This window comes from Echinops telfairi, unplaced genomic scaffold (assembly GCF_000313985.2).
Source record: "Echinops telfairi isolate 266 unplaced genomic scaffold, ASM31398v2 ScPeMD7_7423;HRSCAF=8461, whole genome shotgun sequence".
NCBI lineage: Eukaryota > Metazoa > Chordata > Mammalia > Afrosoricida > Tenrecidae > Echinops > Echinops telfairi.
Genome location: NW_022111323.1, coordinates 4,270,248 through 4,293,991, shown reverse-complemented (window position 1 = coordinate 4,293,991; position 23,744 = coordinate 4,270,248). Strand labels below are relative to the sequence as shown.

The following is a 23,744-nucleotide window of genomic DNA, read 5'->3' as shown; positions in this document are numbered from 1 at the left end:
TCTTCCTCAGCTAAATAACAAGCCTATCAAGGAAGGTCACAATAATGGTCAAGGAACTTCCAAGAAGGGGCAGCTTCCACCTAAGGCAGCATTCTCAATCTGTGGGTCGCAACCCCTTTGGGGGGTTGAACAACCCTTTCACGGGGGCTGCCCATTCAAAATCACAGTTATGAAGTAGGAATGAAAATAATTTTATGTTTGGGGGGTCACCACAACATAAGGAACTGTATTAAAGGATCCAGGCATTAGGAAGGTTGAGAACCACTGACCTAAGGAAAGGGCAGAGATCAAAGGGAAGCTTGGATAGGAGTGGGGGGAAACAGGCAAAAATTTCTGGGAGGGGAGGGTAAAGAAAAGTGGAGATCTGAACGGGAAGGAAGAGATAGGGGTGGGGGAAGTAGAAAGGAAGTTTATTATTGTTCCTGCAGACCAATCACAGAGCAACTTCAGTGTCAAATTCCAGTGCTTCAGCCAGATGTGACCTGTTCCTGTTATCATGGAATATTAATCAGAGGGTCCCCCTTGGGTAACTGGGGAGTTTTGATTAGAGAAATAACTCTTATTAAAATAAGCAGGCAGGAGCATGGGGAAACTCAACTGACTCCTGCCTGCCTACCTCTGAGGCTTGATACTGTAGCTCAGGGCCCCAGACTGAAGATTGGGTGGGGTGTGTGTGAAGCCATAACTAAGTGTGTAAACTAAGGTTGGTCCTTGAAGGTACAGAACAGGTGGCTAAGCATGGCACTAGAGTCTGGGGTTCAGAGGGCCTGGGGCTTGTCTGACTTCATTCATCCCTCCATCAATCATAACAATGTCTGTTCCCTGGGTTTCCCCCTCACCAACCCAACCCCCACAGCCTTCTAAGCCTGACTCAATAGCCACTAACTACTACCCCAGGCTCTGGCCCTGCTGGACTCCAGCTCTGTGAGAGGGTGTGCAAGGCCCCTGGCCTCTATATACTTAGATGGTGAATGCATCTTCCTGTTTGAGCCAGGCCAGAGTCTGAGATGGAGGGAATGGGATCTATACAACCATCCCCAGCCCCAGAGCATATTTAATCACAGGAGTCTCAAATGTAAATCACACAAAGAACCCAGAAAGTCCACCTCAAAGAATCCAGACGCTTGCCCCAATTATTTCACTCTCACCTACAATGCCTCCAAACTAAAACAAAACCAAAGCAAACCTACTGCCATAGTTATTCCAACTCACAGCAACCCTTCAGGACAGAGTAAAACTGCTCCATAGGGTTTCTAAGGCTGTAATCCTTATGGAAGCAGACACCACAGGGCTTTAGCCACCAACCTTTTAGTTAGTTAGCAGCCAAGTGCTTAACCACTACACCACCAAGGCTCCTTCCAAATGTCCCAGGGGACAATTTGAGGAGAGAAGCCCTGAGTTCTAGCCCCAGTTCTTATCATGTCCTCTCCAAGGCCTCTGAGTTGAGGACATTGGATTAAATTTACTCTTTTTCCAAAATCCCTAGGAAATCACTATGTACCAAACTCTGTAATGACTGGACTTTGGAAATTCAAAGAAAAAAGTACAATATAGTTCCACTCTTGAGATTGATGTAATGACAGACAGACATGGAGAAAGCTATTTCACATTGAGATGGTAATCATAATGATAAAATTGATGGCATGTTTATAACATACTAGGCACTGTGCTAAGAGTTTTATATGTTATTTCAACAACCGAATGCTATTAACAGTGTCAACATCCTGATTTTACAGGTGAGTTACTAAGGTGTGAAGAACCTGGTTACATATAAAAACCTCATGGTTGCTGAAGGTGTGTGTATGTGTGTTTGTGTGCTTGCGCACATGCGCGGGCAAACACACACATTGGTTATCTAGTGCTGCTAAGTAACAAAAATATCACAAGTGGATGACTTTAACAAACAGAAACTTATTCTCTCACAGTTTAGAAAGTAAGAAGTCTAAATATGAGGGGTTTGCTCTAGGAGATGGCTTTTTTCTTCCTGTGTAGCCTCTGCGAGGGGGCCCTTGTCTCCTTTTAATATCTGTGGGGCTTGTGTTCATTAGAGAGTTGGATGGGTCTTAGCATAAATCTTCCTCTGGGTCTAAGACAGCGGTTCTCAACCTGTGGGTTGTGACCCCTTTAGAGGTTGAACCCATTCACAGGGGTGGCCTAAGACCATCGGAAAACACATTAATATTTCACAATATATATTTACACATTGTTTTTGTGATTAATCACTATGCTTTAATTATGTTCAATTTGAAACGATGAAAATACATCCTGCATATCAGATATTTACATTATGATTCATAACAGTATCAAAATTACAGTTATGAAGTAGCAACAAAAATAATTTTATGGTTGGGCGTCACCACAACATGAGGAAGTGTATTAAGGGGTCGCAGCATTAGAAAGGTTGAGAACCACTGCTCTAAGATATTGACAGTTCAGGGACCCTGAGGCTAAATGATGCACTCTGTTCCTGGCTCTTTTTTCTTTGTTACAATCAGTTTCCGCTTCTCAGTTCATTTCTCTATCCTTTTATCAGTTGTAAGGCCACACCCTAGGGAAACTCCCTTCCAGTGGATCAGTGCTGTGACCTGAGTAATGGTATTACATCCCATCCTATTCCTATTACAGATGATTAGCAAATCATATTATGGTGGATGGTTACATCATCACATAACTGCCAAACCACAGAGTCATGACCAAGCCTAGTTGACACATATTTGGGGGGGACACAATTCAACTTATAAAACAAAAATTTCCAGAGAAGAGGACTTTGGGGTAATCTCTAATTTTTTTGAAATGTTATAAAAACATTAAAAATACATAAAACTTGTGATAAAAATTCCCTACCCAGAGCTTTGGTACACATTAAAAATCACTGGATAAGAGAGTCTAAGCAAGGCTTTATTTATTGATTTTTTTGGTACTTGTAAAAAAAGGTTAATTTTCATCATAAGAAGCACACAGACTATATACAATCGCACAATTAAAAGTAATAAAAAAGGGAAGGTGTAATTTTCATCTTCTACTGCAAATCCACAGTACAAATATAGGACTTTTAAAATATAGAATGAAAAAAGAAAAACTATAAAATTAAAAATCACTGATATCATAACACGACATGCTAGAACCTACCAGCAGCTTCTGAAAACCGAAGAACTACTCTTGAACAGGCTTTAATGCATACAATATCTAGCTGGCCTCCACAAAGGCTACACCACTGCAAAGTTAACCAGCATAGCAAAGCACAGAAAGAAATCATTGAATGTGGCTTCCTTCCTGCAAACACCTCCAAGATCTGATGATGACTCTGCTGAGGGAAGTAACAAAATAAGCTCTTGCTCTCGGGTTTTTATTAAAGAGCTTCTCTGGGACATGGTAATATGTCCTTCTGGCCTTCCCAGATGTATTCTAACCCACTATCAGAGACAAGGTTCCAACTTTTGGAAGTGATACAGAATCTGTGTGTGTGTGGGGGGGGAGTGGATAGTCACCTGTCCCCTAATTCATTAGCTGTTTATTGAATGATAGGTTAACTGTTCTGAAGAAGTAGATTCTAATGAGAAATGGGTGCTTCCTACATTGAAGTACATTTTACTGATTAAAAAAAGAATTTTACTCACATCATTACATTAACATTGAACAGATGTAGAAGAAACTCAGACCTCAAGAGAAGACTTATAGAAGGACTAGAAGCAAAGTCAAGCCTCAAATTCAGGTCTCTCTACCCTGAATTCAAGATCCTGCAGGTGGCACAGGAATCTGGGTGTTCCTCCCCTTGGGCCTTCAGTAGCCAAACCCAAGCCGGTCAAGTTCTGGGGTGGGGTTCTGGAGAAACGTGCAGCTTAATACCCAATGGACCCTCTTTAGAACCATAGAGAGGCTTCTAAATTCAAGTGGCCAAGCAGAGACCAACCTCAAAAGGACCTTGGCTGTCTGAAGCTAGGTGATAGGAACCAAAGGCTAACTCAGAACTCTTCAACTGTAGTAAGTGGCATTTCCCAAGTAATTTCCAGGACCAGATAATGTTCTAAGAGCTTGGTATGTGTTCCTTTATGTAATCTTCATGAGGTGGCTGCTACCCATTTCAAAGATGGAAAGAAAAAAAAAAGGAACAGAGGGATGTAATTGACTTTTTTGAAAATCCATAGCTAGAAAGTAGAAAGGCTGGGATTTGAGCCATGGCAAACTGATTCCAGAGTCTGGGTCATTAATTATATTGCCTCTCAAACCACAGGGCTGATATCAGAAGTACAGGCTGAAGGGCCCAACCTCCCTCTTTCCCCATTTTGGCACAACCATTTCCCCTGGATAGCAGAGCAAAGTACTTAAGCATTTGGACTCTGAACTCAATCTTCTTGGGTTGGAATACTTGCTCTACAACTTCTTAACCACCTGCCTGTGGGTACTTTCACTTTCTGAGCCTCAGATTCCTCATCTGTAAAACAGTGATAACCACAGTCCTATCTCAGATAAGTGTCTTAGTGAGACATCATCGAGATATTAGGTGTCAGTAAAGTATATGGATTTTAAGCTTGGTATCTGGTCTATAGTAAGTACTCAATAAATGTTAGCTTTTATTGTAGACTAACATAATAAGACATGATTGTTCAGATTGAACAGTGATCTGAATAGGTGGCGGGTGCGAACAGAGCTCTGGAATGGATTTTCTAGCCCAGCCAAATCTATTCAATTTGACACATATTTTAAAGGTTTATTGATAATACTTTTTTGCTAAATTCTGAGTTGGACATCACTAGTTGAGACACAGAGATAAATGAGACGTGGTCCTGCCTTCCAGTTCACTATCTAGTGAGGGAAACGGACACAGAAGCATTGTAGGAACTAAAAAAGAATGGATTTGGCCTGGGTTGGGAGCAGGAAGTGTCCAAAGGGTCAGTAGGAATTTGCCAGGGCTCGAGTCAAGGGGACAGGAATTTCAGCCTGGAAGAAGTGCATATGGAAAGCACAGAGGCTTCAGGGTACATGTACTGGTCAGGAAACAATGAGTTGTTTGAGTTTAATGTTTGGAGAGATCAAAGTAAGGGACTAAAAAGATTGAACGGGCTTTGAATGCCATACTGAGGAATTAACCTATTGATAATATATTTGAAAGGTAAACAGGATTGAATTTTGGAAAATTTGCTGATTGTTGTTTTGCAAAGGGTTGGGGGACAGGATAGAAACAGGGATATCAGTTAAGAGGGTGGCAGCGTAGTGACTCAGGGTGTGGTTAGAAGGAGTTAAGTGCTCCAATTCAAGGATAATCCTGAAGTTGCTAGTTGGATCCATTTCTGGCAAGACTTTGGCTGAGCTGAAAGCAGACACCTCCGTTCTGTAGCATTGTCTCTTTTTTCCTTTCATGTTTATTTTCATTCCCTTATAAAGTCCATCTCAGAAGTCTAATCTTGTTTCAGTAAAACTGTAGGGAAACAAGATTTTTCCATACCAAGGAAAAATACCTTGTGGTGCAATAGTCATGCATTGAGCTATGATCTACATGGTCCACAGTTCAAAACCACCAACAACTCCAAGGGAGAAAGACTGGGCTTTCTAATACCCTAAGCAATTAGTCTCAGAAACCCACAGGGAGTCGACAGGGAGTCAGCATTGGCTCCATGGCAGTTAAGCGTTTGTTTATCTGAGCTGGGACCAGGCTTCCGCCTATGCCTCCTGGGCTCTGTTAGTGGGTCAATTTTATATCAGTGGGACATGTCAGGCCAGCTAGGTGGGAAGAGCAGCTTGGCGATACAGTTATGCACGGAAAGACAGAGAAGTCAACAAATTCTATTGTCTATTTCAAAGAAGAATGGTTCAATTCCCTGGGCAATGCCCCTAAGTTATAGATACCTCTAGCCTTTACATCTCTGGATTTCACAGTTTTAGGCCCCACCAAGAGGTGTTTAGGATGAGAGTCTGTGCCAGAAGGAGGGATCCCAGAGTCCATAGTGAACAACCACTGGGTAGGAAGTGGGGGGAGGATGTGCAGTTGTCTGAAGATGCAATGGGCTGGAAGTCAGAAGACTTGGGAAATCCAGTGCCACAGAACACTCTGTGTGACAGGGTACTCACTTCCCCTTTCTAGGCCTCAGTTTTCCCATCCATCCAGCAAGGGGGCTGGACTAGAAAGCCTCTAAATGCCCAGTTTGAAAGATTCCATTCTCTTCTCTGAATCTGCCCAGGGGGAGGCCTTGGGGGCTGGGGCACCAGCAGGGGCTGAGAATTCCATAGCAATTTGCATGTGAAAGCATGTTACTGCCATGGCTATTAGTGTGTGCAGGGGGACTGAAGGCAGCAAGGATAACTAACTGTCAGACTGGCCAAAAATTACCAGGCTGCCTGGGCTGGGGAAGTGGGGAGGATAACCCTGAAGGTGTGCAAAGGGATGATGACCTGACACATCTCAGAAGGGAGATGCCTAAATCTGGGTTTGGGCCATGAACTAGTATAGTAGATCTGGCCCCTACAGATGTTTTCCAGAGTATGCGCCTCTGAGAGAAATCAGAATACACCAGTAGGGTACAACAGAAAGGTCCCCAAGAAGGGGCACAAACAGTAAATTTTTGAGGGTTGCCTACCACCAGCACTAAACTTCTCAGGATCACACTTTTCACAGAGTTATAAACTATTGTTCTGATAACTGTCTTGTGTAAACTTATACAGATGGTCAATATGAAAAAAATCCAAAAACTAAACTCATTGTCATTGAGTCGATTCCAACTCATAATGAGCCTATAGGACAAAATAGAACTGCCCTTTTGGTTTCTGAGACTGTAACTCTTTAAGGAGGAGAAAGCCTCATCTTTCTCCAACACAGCAGCTGGTGGTTTCAAACTGCTAAGCACAAGGTTAGCATCCCAATGTGCAACCCACTATGCCAGCAGGGCTTCTGTGTTAATATGAATATTGCATATATAGAGATTTGTTTGGTTCACTCACACACACATATTCCAGGGGGGATCTGGGAGAACAAAGCAAATAGTACAACAAAGGAAATTCTCTGACCTGTAAAGAAAACAGGATTTTAGATTTGACTCTGCTGTCTCACTCCGTGTGCTGTGGCAAGTCCTATCTAGTCTCTAGGCCTCAATTTCCCCAGAAGGCTCTAAAGGAGCTCTACCAATCCTGGGCTTCTAATTTCTACCTGAACAGTCAGACCCATTGACAGCATGGTCAGCATACGGCTCTGCCCAGTAGAATCTATCTAGTGTGAAGTGTCCTGGGCAGGGATGTTCAAGATCTCACTTGATTTCTACAAATGACCCACATGGAGGCTCTCTATTGGGACCAGCCCTGAGACAGAGGGGAGTTCTCCTACAGAAGCTGTGTTGTAAGAGGATGACCCAAGGTGCCATAGAGATTTAGAAGGGCTCTTTTAGTATGGGCAGCTTCTGCCTACAGGCTTTTGTCCCACAACTGGCCCAAGTACCTGGGATGAGAAGAGAGCCCAATGACAAGTTCTTATGATGATATTTATGAACTTTGCAAAAGGCCAGCTTTGGTCAATGACTCGGGGAGGGGAGAGGGACAATCATAACTTGGGACCCACTTCCAAGCAGAAAAAGCTCCCAGGGAGTTCAGCCCCAGACCCAAACAACCCTCTGCACAGCTCACTGAAGTTAATAGCAATCATTTATTAGTGCCTACTACGTATTCACAGGGTTGCTGGATGTTGGGTAAATGAGTGGATGGATAGATGTATGTATGGGCGAGTGAGTATAGACCTATGTATGTATGAAAGATTAACTCCAGAACCCAAGTTTAATCTGGGTAGCGTCCATCCAGTCTCTTACACCCTCCCATGACTCAACCATCGTATACTCAGTCAAGAGCTAACCTAGTGCTTAAGATTCTTCTAGAAAGTACCCTTCTAGGTGAGCTCCCTTGGAAGCAGGGACCTGTTTGTCCTACTTGTCACTGTACCCCAGTGCCCAGACCATTGACTAGCACATAGCATATTCTCAACAGTTTCTAAATAAAATAATAAATCTAGTCCTATATTTTCATTGCTATATATATAGGGAAACTGAAATCCAAAGAGGCCGCCTTGGGATAGTTGGGACATGCTTTCAGCTCACCCACCTCTCAGAACATGGCTCTCCCCTATACAAAGGGCCCTGTCACAAACTTCTCCCACCCTCCCATATCCCTTTGCACATTCCTTAATCCCCTCACCCCCAGCTTTCCTGCTTTTCCCTTTGCCAGCACGATAATGAACCACTGAAAATAGTACCTACAATTACTGTCTCCCCTGTGTCCTTAAATTGCTCTTAGTTAGGGCTCCACGACCCCTGTCCTGGGTAGGGACTGGGTTCCCCCTGAGCAGGCTTCCAAAATAGTCAACCTAATAACCGTCAGAGGCCCTAGACTCCCAGATCTGATGGCCAGCTGTGCAGCAGCCTATACCAAATGGGTAGAGAGGGTTCCCAGATGGCCAGGGGGCTGCCTTAGATGGAGTGTCAGTGGAACTATGAAGTGTCCAGGCAGGATTTGGGGCAGGCAGGTTTTAGGGACAGATTTCTGAGAGTTATTAACAACAGGTGGTGAAAGGAATACATGCTCAGCAGGGCCCAACCTAAGATGGGTCTCTCCCTCAGATCTGCAGCCCACCCTCGAGCCCCCACCTAGAGCATGCCAGACCATCCATGTCCCTGGTGTTTCAGGGATAATTGACCAGTACAATAAGGTCACAAGAGCTCTGCCCTTGAAGCTCCACAAGGCTGTTCTTCAGGGAAATGAGGCATGGAGAATACCTGCTCAGTTTGGCATCTTTGGAGAACTTGGCTTAGCCTATGGAAGATGCCATGTTACCCCACCCTCACCTGGTAAGCATCCTCTATTCCTGACTCAACAGGATCTTGGGCCCAATTAGGACAAGGAGAGCAGTGAATGGGACATGACTAGGCCCCACCCTATCCACTAGAGGCTCTCCCCTCCTGCTTCTGGCTAAGCTTGGTCTTCACTCTGCTCCCCTCTTCCTTCCCATCACTCTAACCCAGAATGATGAGAAAGAAGGGGGGAGGAGGACTCTGGTTCAAAGTTCTCAGGGAAGTATGCTTGTTCAGTCTCACCCTAGACAGAAGGGATAGGGGAGGAGGAAAGAATGGGAGTCATACTCAAGGAGCTTCTCATATTTTCCCATTGTGTAATAAAAGGCCTGGGCTGGAATTCTAGTGTTCCCACTCATTTGGTGTGTGTTTGGGGCAAGTTACTGCTCCCCCCATAGGATCTGTTTCATCTCAAATATGAGGCAAAATTTCCATACCTACCAGTCTCACAAAGCAGTTTATGAGGCTCAATGAGATAATGTATATAAATGTTTGAAAAGCCTGGCAGGTACTGTCCAAGTGGAGGATACTATGCCACAGGGATTTACCACTGTATGATCAACCCAGTGTGAGCACTGAGATCAAACAAGTTCCAGCCATGATGCTCATGCCAAGGCAAGTACAAACAATCAGAGGCCTGCTGCGCTGTCAGCAAGACTGCTCTGTACTTTCCTTTTCTTACTTGTCTCTCCTACAGATTTTACTTAATACTCCCACAGCTACTTTCAGGGGGTCCCTAGAAACTCAATCCTTCATTGGTAGGGTGAGGGCAGCAGGTATTGTGCACAGAGTAGGTGATCTCCCAAGGACACTCCCAAGGACTTACTCCTCCATCTTAATTACAGACCCCAATTTGATCAGAACCAGCCCTGGCTAGAGATCCCTGCCCTAGGCCAGACCCCACTCTGGGCAAACGGCAGAGGTCTTATTTGATCCAGGTACTTACTTTGGTTAACAACAAACCTATTAATAGCCTCTGCCCCAGATGGCTCCAGAAGCACAAGAAACTGGAGAAATTTGGAAGGGTGGAGGGTAGCAGGAGTTGCACATATCTAGTTCATTAAGACAGATATTCTCTTGATACAGCCAACCCAGATCAGCAGTGGTTTGGACACAGGAAAACCACACACACACACACACACACACACACACACACAGGAAAACCACACACACTCTCTCTCTCTCTCTCATTCACTCATTCACATTCCATTCTCAAACATCATGACACCAGTTTACACCCATTTCTCCATGTGGTTAATTTTTTTTAGTTCTCATTTTTTTCTAAGAAAAAAGCAACAAGAAAATAATTCAGTTTATACAAAACATCTTTACATTATTTTTTTCCAAAAAAGCTAGTATTTACACAAATGGTAACACACAAAAACAAAAACCGTTCTGTCACCTGGAAGTGGGGTGGTTTTTCTCTTCTCTCTCCCAAGTGGCACTGGGATGGGCAGCTGGCCAAGAGGCCTTGTGGAGATGGATGGTACAAGGACCAAGCTTCTTGCACACTGCTCTGGGAGCACCTGAAGGGTGCATTCAAGTGTCTATGCTGGCAAGGAGCTGGGTCAAAGTGTATAACAGGCTGGCTCAGCCCCTGGTAGTCTCTTCCTCTTCCCAGGCCCCAGCCTCCAAATGGGGAGGGGAACAACAGGAGCTAGGTGGATAGTGGGTACCCACCAGTGCTAGAGTCCAGAAAAGAATCATGTCACTTGGCTTTATACCTATTTTAGTCTCCACATGCACATCTATTTCCCCACCAGGCTAAAGGATGCCAAAGATAAGGAGAGAAAATGGGGGAGGGCTCCCCCAGCGTTATGTCCTCCACCACCCATGAGGTCATCTGCCTGCAGCAGCTCTCCAGTTCCCCAGGCAACAGCCAATTAAGACATTAATTACTGTGAGAGTGAGGGAGGCAGGAGATGCCCAAGAATCCCATAAGGATTTTATTTATTATGGAAGGGTGGCAGCTACTACCCCACTGCCAGGATTAGCTTTGTAGAGGAAGGGTCAGGAGGGAAGAGTGGGACACCTTTCCCAATAATATTCGTCTCTGCCCTCATGGGCAAGAGCAGGCCTGTCCTATCCCCACCTCAGACAGAGAAATGCTGAGGAGTCTATAAAATAAACAACATTCTATGCTTCTTGGCTGGCCATATCCTGCACAGTCCCAACCCCAGGCCCTCTTATAACAGGCTGGACCAGGCTGAGAAAGCCTGGGGATGGGTAATTTTCTACATCTTTCATTTTTCTTAAAAAAAAAAAAACCCACAAAAACAAAAAGCAGATGAAAAGAAATTGACAGCTAAAAAATGAACACAAAATCATTAAAAGCAGTGATGATAGTAGACAAGCAGTCCTAGGAAGGTGGAACAGGGACAGAGTTGGAGACACGGCCATGGGGGCATCTCTCTGTCTACTGTCCATCAGCATCCAACCCTACTCACCAAGAAAGGGTACCCCCATAGAACCCAGGGGCCTGGCCAGAGGGAGAAGGCACAAGAGCAAGGGGCTTGGGGTATAAGCACGCCCCTCCAACGCCCAAGGAGCAGGAAAAAGGGGGGGATTATAAAAGCCAAGGAACTACAAAACTAAATACAAAGGTGGGCACAGCTGGCAAGGGCTGGGATTATGGGGCCAAAGGGAGAGGTATGGTCCAGGTCATCTGTCCTCCAGGGCCTGAGGCCGCACCGGGCACTCAGACTTTGTAGTAGATGTTCGCCGGGCTCTGAGGTGGCATCTCCTGGACAATGTAGACTGGATGCCCATAGTCCCCACTCACCTTCTCATAGTGGGGGCAGTAATTGTTTTCTGTAGTCCGTAAGGGGATGATGATGTCGCTGGGCTCAGTGCCCGCTGTGCCACTGCCCCCCTTGGGACTGGCCAGCGTACCGAGTGAAAGGGAAGCTGCCCGCTGCTGCGTGTGCTTTCGGTGCCGCTTGCGCAGCTTTAGTAGCAGAATCGTCAGGAAAATGATAATGAGCAAGAAGATGACGCAACCAGCACCAACAGCCGCAAACAATGCCACCTTGGAGTTGAAGAAGCTGTCAGGGTCTCCATTGCCACTGCCACCGCTGCTTGCACCTGGGCCACTCTTCTCTTCCTGGTTCACAGTATCTGAGGAAAGAGAAAAGACAAAGAGGAATTGACAGCCAATGGTCCACTGGAGACATGTGAGATCTCGGGCAGGCCTTTAGACAGCCTTTCTCCGTGGAGACTAAGCAATGGCGTCTGCCCTCTGCGACACACCTATACACTCACCATGCTTGCCATCAGAGTCTCCAAGGGGACCTCGACCACGAGGAGCCTGTGTGGCCATCATGACAGTATTATGTGCCTCTTTGCCAGGCCGGTTGGTCGTTAGTTGTACAGGTGTCACAGCATTAGGATCTGGAGGTGAGGAGAGGACAGTCAGAAGGATGGACTCTGCCAGTACAGATGCTCTGTCAACTGGACCTCAAATTCTCTAACCCCACTGTCCCTTCCTCACTCTTAGCATACCCACACTTATCCAGAAAAACCAGCTCTAAAGGCCTAACCCGGGTCCCTTAGACCGGGCACTCACCTTGTCCAACTTTCATGACAATCTTCATGGTTCGTGTTCGGCACACACCTCCCTCCCGGTTCTCCAGTCCCTCTAGGCTTCCATTGGATGTGGCTGCATGAAGAGGCCAAAAAGGTCAAGGGGGTGGGTGGGAGGGAGGATGGTCTGCCAGAATTCCCAGAAACCTTAGTGCTGCTTCAGCCAATAAACAATAGGGCTAGAACTGGGAGTGGTGGAGTGCCAAGCAGCTTCTACCTACCTACAAACCGTTCTATTTACTTTCCTCCCACTAGAAACAGTAGCATTAACACCCAACCCAGCCCAGCCCAGGAACTAGCTCCTCCTCCCAGAGACTCTGTTCCTATATGATGACCAAGTCTTGGCTGCTTTTTCACAGTGGCAACAGTAAGATGTGGTTTTTCATTAGGTGATGTTGCTCAGAGGCAAAGCAATTAGAACTGGCATAACAAGGGAGGTGTCTATGTAGACTGGAAGGAATTCTGGATTAGGGGCCAAGAGATCTGGGTTAGAATCCTAATCCTTTCCCTAAATCCCTCTGTGAGCTAGGGCGGGCGAGAAGCCCCTTCACCTTTTGGGGGCCTCCCTCGGTTTCTCATGAGGAAAAAGGTGAACATCTGGCTGAGCTCAAGGTATAGAGAACTCTGCAATTCCTAAGCTTTTATCTTAGGTGGGTAAAACAAATGGGAGAGAAAGCAACAAATATTGGGAGTTTCCTTCCACCCAGCTCTTGGAGTGCTATGGTAAACTGATAATGGGACCTTTAGGGAATATTGGTGCTAAGATTCCAAGGCCAGACTGGGAACAAAGCATGCCAGTGTTCCAAACTGAGATCTGGCAGGACCTTACCTGTTTGCATTATCACTATACTACTTAAAAGCTCCTAGTACAATAATGATAGAAGAGAGAAACACATGGTAGCAAGGGACTCACAGGTAATATAGTAATCATGGTGCTTCTTGAACTCCAGGCCCATGTAGTTGGGGCTGAACTCCTGGAACTTAATGGTGAAACGGATTTCCTGCTCTGGTCTGTTGCAGGTGACCAGCACATTGGGGTCGAGCACAGTGCTGCAGGCAGCTGCCTGTTCAGGCCGCACCAGGTACAGTTTATAGTACTCGTAGGGCCGCCCTGCTTCTGCTCGGGGGCAGATGATGTCCAATTTGTCTCCAATCTTTGGGTAGATCACCAAGCCCTTCCCACTCAGGAACCTGCCCAGAAAGGAAGAGATAGTCAGCTCCAGGTTTGGTGGTCCAGGCCATCCCAGAAGCAGGAGAGCAGTCAACGAAGATCAGGTCTACGGGGTGGAGGTAGCAATAGTAGGCAGTCTGCCCTTCCTCCAACCTAAGGCTGGGTGTGGAAGGAGTGGCCTATGGATAAGGCTGCCAGGTTTTGTCTGCTTGACAGGATGAGGCACTGCCTACCTGGGAGAGCCCTTTGTCCTAATGTGGCATTTCCGCAGGGGGTTGACTTGGCAAATGGGCTGTGGATCAAAGTGTCAGGCCCGGGCTGCCTGAAGGTGGCAGTATACCTTGTTCATCCTCCTGCTACATACTCACATTCCTCCACAGCCACTACCTCCACCACACACACACACACACACACACACACATTCCCACAGAGCAAGCACATTCTCTGGCCAGGTACAGCTCCACACAGCTCTCCCTACTTCCTCTTTGCAGTGTCCTTACAGTGACCAACCCCCACCCTAGCCCACAATGCAAAGGCCTGAATCCCCAAATTTGAAAAGGTTTACTCCAAAGAACAGAGGGAAGAGAGAAAGGGTCCAACTATGGATAACAGAACATGTAAAATAGAATCTCGGGAACCCCACTCATCACGATTCCAATCTTCTCACTGCCACTGTTCCTACCACAGGTCTTGAGGTGAACTGGACAAATGCCATTTGGGCTAGGTTCATCTTCTAATCCAAAAGCCCAGGTACTGGAGGGAGAGCAGGGGAGGGTCACCTATTCATATTACCCTGTCCTTGTCTAAGCCCACAGTAAGAAAGGTAATCCAGTGGTCATTTTTGAGCCTGGGAAGGCTGAAGCTGAGAGAAGAATCTAGACTTTAAGATCAGACATATTTGGTCTTTACCACCTTTGCTACCTTGGATGAGCTGTTTGATCTCTCTGAGCTTCAGTTAACTCATTTGTGAGCTGAGGATGGTAAAGGCCCCTCCCTCTCAAGGGGGTAGATGAGATAGCACACATATAGCACATCGCACATATAGGCACTCAATATATTTGAATTCTCCATAGGAATAGTCTGTCAAGTAGCAGAAGGCCAGATACTAACATTAAGTACTGAGGATCTCAGTCTTGTATCTTCGAGGAAAAAAATCAGAAGAGAAGATGCAAATTCATCCTCAAGGAGTTTCCTCACTGGTTTGCGTCAGAAAAGAAAATGTTCCACACTCTAGCAAGAGGTAATACAAAGTTCTCTATAAGTATGTGTGAGGATGGTAGTTCAAACAGTAAGCACTGGAGGCACCAAAAATAAAGAGACAGCTCATCTGACCAGGATGGTCGGAGATAGTTCCACAGAAACGACAGGATAAAGTGGCTCCTAAGCAAGGAATAAGAAGTCAACACACATTAAGAGTGGACAGCACTGTCTAGGACACAAACCCCAGGCTAGTGATTTGTCCAGCTTGTCTAGGGGTAGGTTTAGAGGAGCAAAGGACAAGGTGGAAAAGATCAGCTAGGACCAGATTGAAAGACCTCAAAGGTCACAATAAGTGGTGTGTTATAATATTCTGTTAAAGAGCCCTGGTGGCCCATTTTTGGTGGTAAACATTCAACCAAGAAGGAAAATGAAGCACTGGTGGTAATGAACACCAATTTAGAGGGCCCTGCAATAATCTGGGAATAGAATGAATCTTGTTCCTGAGGTTCCACTACACAATGAGTACTCTATACAAGGAGAACCCACTGTGAGTGGTGGGCCAATGCCTCTGCATTGCCATACTGCAGAGTGCTCATTCTAGGGAGGTAAACGATTCCCAGGTAGGAGTGTAAGAAAATTAGACCAAGAAAATGAAGTAGACAAAGAAAAGCAGCTCCACTCTTCATGTCAGGTGAAGCTCCACCAAGCTGGGACCTACCCAGGATTATCTTGGTGTACAGTAAAAATGAGAAAATCTTCCCCTTCCAGTAGCGAACTTTACTCCACTATGGACAGTCAGACAGGAAGCAGGTACAGAATGAAGGTCCGCTTAAACTTTTGACAGGGAACATGCATCATAAAAGCCAACAAGTTTCACCCAGGCCTCTAATTCTCAAAGCATTTTTCACTTTCCAGGCCTCAAACTGGTTCCATCCAGAAAGCAGGATTAAGTAAAGTCTAATATTTAGAGCAAGAAGGAACGATAGAGACTCATTGAGTTCAGGCTCCTCGTGGGAGGAAATGAATGATCAGAGAATGTTCCCATTGAAAAGAGATGCTCAACACCAACTCTAGGGGCTTAAAAAGTCTAATAGGCTGAATCCTGACACATTTGCAGCTAAAGGTCCCATCTGAAGTGACAACAAATACACAGAAAACATGGAACGGGGTACAAATCAGCTTTGCATTTCTGGTATCCACTTGACCTTGACTTAATCACAAGGGAGAGTCTTACCTGTGCTGAGCTCAGTCTCCCACCACCACATATGCCCTGGAACTTCTAGTTACCTCAGGTTCTACCATTAACCCAGAGAAATAGAAGAAACAGATGTCGCTATAATAGGTGGGGGAAGGGAAATAAGAGAGGACTACTCCCCCTAATACCCCTCAGACTCCACTCTCTTCAACCTCAGTGAACAGTGACTTCATAAATATTCATCAGCTCATTTGCATAGCAGCTGGCAGAAGGAAACTCACCTTCCCCTAAATCACATCACCCATGCAGAAGTCTGATGAGACCCACCTTTCCTAACCCTGTTCTACCATAATGGGGCCTTCTTAGCATCTTGCCCCAACCCTGGGAAAACTTCATGTTGGCCTCTGAGAAGCCTACGAAATTGGAGAGGGGTTATGAGAGGTGGGATTGAAGGCAGTGAGAGTGGAGCCTGAAGCTAAGTGCAATGCTAATCATACTGTACAGGGAGAACGTACTTGGTCAGGACCTCCTCCCTGGGGGACGGACAACAGAAAAGTGCATAAAGGGAGACATCGGACAGTATAAGATATGACAAAATAATAATTTATAAATTATCATGGGTTCATGAGAGAGGGGAGAGCGGGGCGGGAGTGGGAAAAATGAGGAGCTGATGCCAGGGGCTTAAGTGGAGAGGAAATGTTTTGAGAATGATGAGGGCAACAAATGTACAAATGTGCTTTACGCAATTGATGTATGTATGGATTGTGATAAGAGTTGTATGAGCCCCTAATAAGACGGTTAAAAAAAAAAAAAAGAACGGAGGAAGAGATTTGTCCGTAAGTTAAACCCTTTAGCCTCCACCTTTCAAAAATTACTCTTCCCATTTATTAAGGCAAGTTTTTCAGCCTGGGGCCACCCCCAGACAAAATCTTTTTCTGGAAAATAAAGGGATTGACATGACCCAGCAGGGAGCCTGAAACAGGTCACCATGGTAACCCCTGAGGCCTTTCCTCCCTAGCCTCTAATAACCCTGGGACCCTAGGGAATAAAATGACTAGGGGTGGGGAAGTCTGAGCTGCTCTTGCTCCTATCTTGTGACCTGCCTCTTCTCCGGCACCCTAATTTAATTCCCTTCTAAGCCTTTCTATTGAGTTTAGCAGTACTGCCATGGCTGTTGCAAGTTATCTTGGGATATGAGAAGCAATCCCCAAGGTCCAGAACTGGTTGGAGGCCAAGCAACACCTGTCTCCCCTGCCACTCACCCCAGTCCCCAAGGGTTCCTCTAGCCAGCTAATGGAGTCCTTTTCCACCAATATACATATTATCTACACAACAAGAACTTACAGCTACCGGACACAAGCCCAGAAAGCTGCCTACGTTCTCTAGGTCTGTATTTCCTGCCCTCCTACCCTTCCCTCAGGCTCTAGAACCATGCAGTCAAAGAGCAGTCAAAAGAGGAGCCTTGTACAAGGCCATGGAAGTGCAAGTTTGGTATAAGACTCTAGCCATTACCATAATTTGGTGACCCCACCACACTGCACCTCGAGCCCAAGCCAGAGCTCAAGTCTGCTCTCATCCCAGCTAGGGTGGGGAGCCCCCAAATTAAAGGCTCCTCTTCACTCTACCAACTCCACCCAGCCCCTGAGGCAGCAGGAGCAGGCCTGGCATGTCCCAGCAGTGCCCGCCCGGGCGTGGGTGGGCAGGAGCAGCAGCTGGGTCCTGGCACACACAAGCACTGTTGGAGGCAGGGAAGCCAGAAGAGTCCCAAAGGAAGTCACCTTCCCCACCTACACTAGACTGGTCTATGCTCTCTCCTCTGCCACACCTGACCAAAGCTACTATCCACTCAGGCTGTGTTAACACCTCCCTCCTCATTGTCTAGTTTTTGTGGCATCCTTGAGTGGAAGTGAGATTCCTGTCCCAGAGAGAAACCAAAGTTGCTCCTTGGAGCTCAGGAAGGAGAGTACCAGACAACAAGTTGTCTGCCTTTAGCTCAGGACAAAAGAGGAGGCTGCCCTAGGAGATAGGCAGACCAAAGTCAAATGAGGAAGTCAGAGCATAACCCAATCCACATAGGCAGGACCTGAGTCACAAGGACATATGTACATACACCTATAAAGTGAGAGGGGAACCCAGGGGCAGGGATCCTAACCCCTACCTTTAATGTTCACGGCAGCAAGATGGCCTGGATAGAAGATCATGTACTACAGCTCTTCCCTTACCAGCTCCCTGAACTTAAGACAAGTCACTTCCCTTTTCTGGGCATAGGCCTCCTTATCTGGAAAATGGGGCAATACCTATTTCCCATGGCTATTGCAAGCATCCAATGAGATCATATATGAGAATGCTTTGTAAGTAACAAGGTGCTGCCTGGCTTAGCATGCCAAACACAGTACCATTTAGAAGAAGCTGCAAGATATTATACTCCTGACTGTTAGCACTACCACCACACAAAACTACCACCAGTAAAACACACCCAGGAGACCCCAGGACACAAGATACCAAAATGTGGCAGAAGAGCATCACCTTACCTTACCTTAGGTCCCCTAAATAATCACAAAGTGAACCCATCCCCAAACCTGGCTGGGCCATACTCCCCATACTCTGAGCCTTTGAAGAATAATGTAGTGTCCAGGGCCTGCCTATTCCCATCTACCTGAGCTGGTGAAAAAGTAGGAGAGTGCAGAGGAGAGAAAGAGGACCCTATACTCAGCCCCCAACCCAGTGTCCCATGCCCTCCTGCAGAAAAGCCTGGGGTGAGAGTGGGGAGGGAAGAGAAAAGGGAACTTTAGGAGCTGCTAGGTTCCCATCCCTCTAGGCCTCCACCTGTGACCAATCAGCCTTAAAGTAGAAGAGGTCAGATTCCTTGCCATTCTGGAACCCAGAGTTGTCCTCCCCAGGACTGTAAGTTGTAACATCTGTGAGGGAGCTGGGGCCAGCATACTTGCATCTAGCAGGCAAGCATGGGTTAGGATCTGCAGCTGCCCCCATCCATGCTGGAGTCAAGGGTCCTGGACTCCAAGCTGAATAGCCCACCCCCCTCCTCTTGTAGATAAGGTGTAATGTGATCTGTGGCACATTCACACTCTCTGGAGGTGGGGGAACCTGAGTGGGGGACAGAAAGGGGTCAGAACAAGAGTGAGACTGAACTGCAGCAGCTGGATTTGGCTAAGGACTCAAGTGTGCGCCCTGCCGGCTGCCCTGATCTCCCTAGGGGAAGAGGCTGGGGGAGGGAGCTGCCCTGGGACCACTTTGCACACAGCCACCCTCCAAGCCCTGCTCCGGCTTACATTCTTAAACATATACACCAACCCCCCCATTCCCACCCTGGACTCACGGAGCAAATATGACAGGAAGGGGCCTAAGAGGAAAAAGCTCTTGACACCCAAGACTACCACTCTGGAAGGCCCCAAGCATATCCTTGGGAAAGGCACTAGGAGTCTAAGAGCCTGGTACTTCCAGCCTCCTCCCATCAGGAGGGAACCTAGAAACATACACCGAGACCCACTACTTCTTTATTTTTATTTTTTCCTCCAAGAAGGAAGCAATAAAACAGGGTTTATAGATGTTGGGAGGTTTTTGGGTGGGAACAGGGGTTGCCGGCTCCTAACAGGAATGAGGAGAGATACCAAAAGCTGAAAGGAAGAGGGGAGGGCAGAAAGAAAATGAGGCTGTGAGGGAGAGCCTGGGCATGTGCGAGAAACAAAAGGACTTGAGAAAGAGAGGCAGAGAGAGTGACTAAGAGTGAGAGGGAGTGTGAGAAAGAGGGAGAGCAGGCGGCCTAGCTGGCTAGCCGAGGTGAACACAGCTCACTGAAGGTTTGAGAGGGCAAACCCACAGGGGCCTGAGAGGGAGAATAATTCAAGCAGGAGGCTAAAAAGGACAGACAAAGACTGTTTTATTTGAAAGGCTGTGGCAGCCTGAGGGTTGGGTATGGTGACAGAGGCAGCCCCCTGAATGAGAGTTGAGTTCTGTCTCCCTCCTTGTCCTCTTGCCTCCCACTAGCCATCTCTCAACTGCCCTCAAACCCCAGCCAAACATACACAATGGCTGCATTCCAGACCAGAGTATAGGTGGAACTCAGGGGAGGGGGCGATGCTGGGGGGTAGGGTACCAAAATCAGTCCCGGATTATTTCCAGGATCTGTTTGGTTATAGAATGGAATTTATGCAGGTCCTACTGAGTTCACAGCCTCCCCTGCTCCAACTCACAGGATACCTACCCCCATCTTGAGGGCAGAGGACGACAGGGGGATGAAACCTCCAAAAACCTATAAGCCAGTCCAGAACTCTAAAGGTTCAGAACATAACAGCTCTTGTTTCTCTCAGCCTCTCCCCCACCCACCCCCAATACACACATCCCCCCTCTGCAGGAGGGCTCCTTTCCAGCTGTGAAGCTGTGTGTCATCTCTGGTTAGATACTCCAGGGAACAATTAGGTCACTCCCAAGAGCACCATGATGGGCTACCCCAGGCAGATTTCAGCTCTCCTAGCTTAACAGAGTGCATTTCCAGTCTCCACCCTTGGGGGAGGATGGGGATGAAGACTGGGCACTTTACCTTTTCTCCTGGGCTGAACAGTCCTAGGCCCCCAGGCCATTTTGAACCCCAGCAGTTAGAAGAGTGCTGCACACAGCCTGGGCTTTGGGTAGGGGAGAAATTCCTGCCAATTCTTCTTACCCCACCCCCCACCCCGCTCCACACCAGAGGTGGATCCTTCCACTCTAAGCCTGCTTTAGCCAGCCCAATTACCAATACTGGGTCCCCACCTTAATGAGATGAGAACTAAAACACTACCTTCTATTTCAAGGCTCAAGGAAGCACTGCTCCTGGGACCCCTGAGGCCAAGGCAAGCAGAAGCCCAAGAAGTTATCAGGGAGCACAGAGTATACAGGAAGAGATTTCAGATACAGCAATCAGAGAGCAGAGACCGTACAAGGGCCCCCGTTTCCTGATAAAAGGGGGTGTCACACACTATCTGGGTAGGAAGAAGAGTACTTTTGACCTTGTGCTCCAAACCGAGTCCTGAATGGCAAAAGAGAAAAGGTCCAGAGGTCACAACAGCCCTAAAGAATGAAAAAAAAAAAACCAACAACAAAAAAGCCACCGCCCTAGAAGGAGATGAAGAAAAAGAAAAAAAGATCTCTATATAGCTGTACCTCAACCCCTCAGGAAAAATTCAGCACAGCTCCCCAATCTGAGGGGTGGTGGTGGTGGTGGTGGTGGGTGGTATTAGAGTCGTAATGGATTCACCTGGGCAGGAATTATACCCTCTTCACCCACCTTCTTGGCTGGCTTGACCACCTCTCCCCAGGCGGTTCCTGGAAGCTTTACCTCTGACTCCATTGGAGTCCTGAGAAGCACTGAATTGAACAGACCCTAATCCACCCCATCCCACCCCTGCAGCAACCCCTCTCCACCCTCTGCCTTTGTGATCCTGGGAGTTGTGTCCCCCTGTACTGCTGTCCTGGCTGGGAGAAAAAGAGGGATGTGTGCAAGAAGAGACGGCAAAAATAAAAAGCCATAGAGGCAAAGAGGGAAGAAAGAAAAATGAAAATGGAAGAAGCCAGAGTAGATAAAGGTGCTGTCCACTCATCCCAACCAAGCACTTGGTGCCACACTGTATTACCCACACAGCTAACTAAGCAAAGGAGAAACCTGTGTTCCCCCCTGGTCCCTGGCCCAGGTCAAGCTCTACCAGGAAGCACCTCTTGGCCAAGAGATCCCTTTCCCAAGGGCCCCAGAAGGCTGCGTTCTCGCCCCCACCCAACTCTCGGGTGTGCTCTCACACCTCCGGGCTTCCCTACTCCCCGTGGAGCAATCATTTCGACTTGTACAGAGAAAATTCCGGGAAGTTGAAGGGTCACAGCCCTTCATTTGTCATTCTCTGCCCTGCTCGCCCGCCCGCCCGCAGGAAAACACACTCCAAACAAACAAAATGGGGGGCTACTCCTCCTCCGGACATTCACTAGAGGCGCCTAGAGGCGCGCATCCCCTAAAAGAGTGCCTCCTACGCCAGGGGAGCGGAGCAGATAAGTTACTCACTTGGGGTTGAGTGAGCTCCAAGACACGGTCTCCAGGTTCTTGGCCAGTGGCGTGGCAAACCGGCACAGCGCCAACAGGACTATCGCGACAAGCCATTTACCAAGCCTAAGCCGCCCAGGCTGGGCCATCTTCCCCGGGCAGGCAGTACTTCGGCAGCCCAGGCGCCTCCTCAGAAAATCTCGTCTCGCCTTCCCTTGCGGCTCAGCGCTGGGAGTCACTTAGGCGCCCATCCTCTGCAGCCGCCAGCCATAAAGTGCTCCCCTCCTTCCAGCTTTGGCGTCGCTCTTCTCCACCCGGTCAGCCAAGAGGATTCACTGAGCAGTCGCCCCAAACCCGGGCATGGGCTGCGGCCTCCGAGGGCTAGCTCCCCTAGCCTTTTCAACACACTAGACGCGACGGGGGCCTGAGCCCCCGGGTGATCCTGTTCGATTCCGCTGAACTCCCAGAGACTGGAACTTCGCGCCCTCTCCCCGACCGGGTATCCCAGCTGATGAGTTGGTGGTGGCCCCGACGCCTCGACCGTCCCGGGAACGGTGTCCCTGAGAAGTAGAGGTCTCCCCCAAACCGGAGCTCGGCCTCTGGGCTCCCGACTGGGTCGCCCTGGCACGGGCTCAGTTCCTCCAGGCCACACTGGGGCTGAGCGCCGCGCCGCGCCACCCCACCCCACCCCACCCCACCCCCACCCCACCAGCTTCTTTCTACTACAGCGCTCAAACTCTGCTCGGTGTTCTTAGGAGAGCAGGCGGGACGTTGCCGCTACCGAGAGAGCCAAACCCATCAGTTTACGCTTTTGAAGCCTCAGCTGGATAGCCTGGCAGCCACGTCGCCAAGTCTCAGCTCCCCGGCGATTGTTCCCGAGGGTCTGCGGTCCGTGCGAGCCTCACACACCTCCCACTACTATCCAACGCGCTAGGATTCTCTCGGCTGCCGCTGAGCTGTCTACTCCCAAGATCAGGCGAACGCAAGGCCAACCCTGTACCTCTCAGCCAATAGGAAGCTCTGTGATGGGGTCCTTGTCCCATGCCACGCCCCCAGAACGGGAAGGGGGGGCGGAATTTCTGGAGTTCTTAAGGACGCAGCGCTACTTTTGCTATTATAGTTCTGTCCTGCATAGCCCAGACCCTAGAGATCTCGCCCCAGAAGAAGCTGACAACACCATGACCCATTGACCTGTGTCAAACAGGTCCTATCCCAAGCACCCCGGGAAAGGACTGCCATTATCTTTTACACACAACACCCCCCTACGCCCTCAGAAAGTACTTCCATTCTCTTTACACACAGAGACGCACGCACGCACGCACGCACGCGCACACGCACACGCACAGGGGAAAGTACTTCCATTATCTTTTCACACGCATGCAGTCTTAAGTTCCGGCCTGTACCCGCTTCCATGGCAAGGATTGAGTGCATGCTTCCCGGTTTAGTCTCTTGTAGGACTCTGGTAGGCTTTCACCTTTTCACCCTGGCAATGCAGTGCCTGAAAGCTCTTGGATGGGAGTCCTAAGAGTAGTAGCTACGGTGGGTGGTGGAGACTTAAAGGGGTCAAGAACAATATTAAGAGAGGAAGGTCTTCAGGATCTCCGTTTTGGGTAGAGTCCTGAGATATCCCCTGGAAACTAGATTTAAAATCTTGTCCTGTCGGAGGTATGAGCAAGGCCCTGGGATAGGTAAGCAGGAATGAAAAGACATCTTGATTAAAAAAAAAAAAAGGTACCCGTATGGTAAAACGCC

At 47.8% G+C, this 23,744-nt stretch overlaps 1 protein-coding gene across 1 annotated transcript; it reads right to left on the bottom strand.

Annotated features, from left to right (window-relative positions):
• Positions 1-10,129: 10,129 nt before the first annotated feature.
• Positions 10,130-22,593, bottom strand: EFNB1 (ephrin B1). The gene is made up of 5 exons (XM_004715444.2): positions 22,014-22,593; positions 13,318-13,595; positions 12,388-12,480; positions 12,084-12,212; positions 10,130-11,939 (listed from the first exon to the last, which is right to left on the bottom strand). Exons 1-5 carry the CDS (start codon positions 22,139-22,141, stop codon positions 11,521-11,523), a joined length of 1,047 nt encoding a protein of 348 aa, XP_004715501.1. The 5' UTR covers positions 22,142-22,593; the 3' UTR covers positions 10,130-11,520.
• Positions 22,594-23,744: the final 1,151 nt, after the last annotated feature.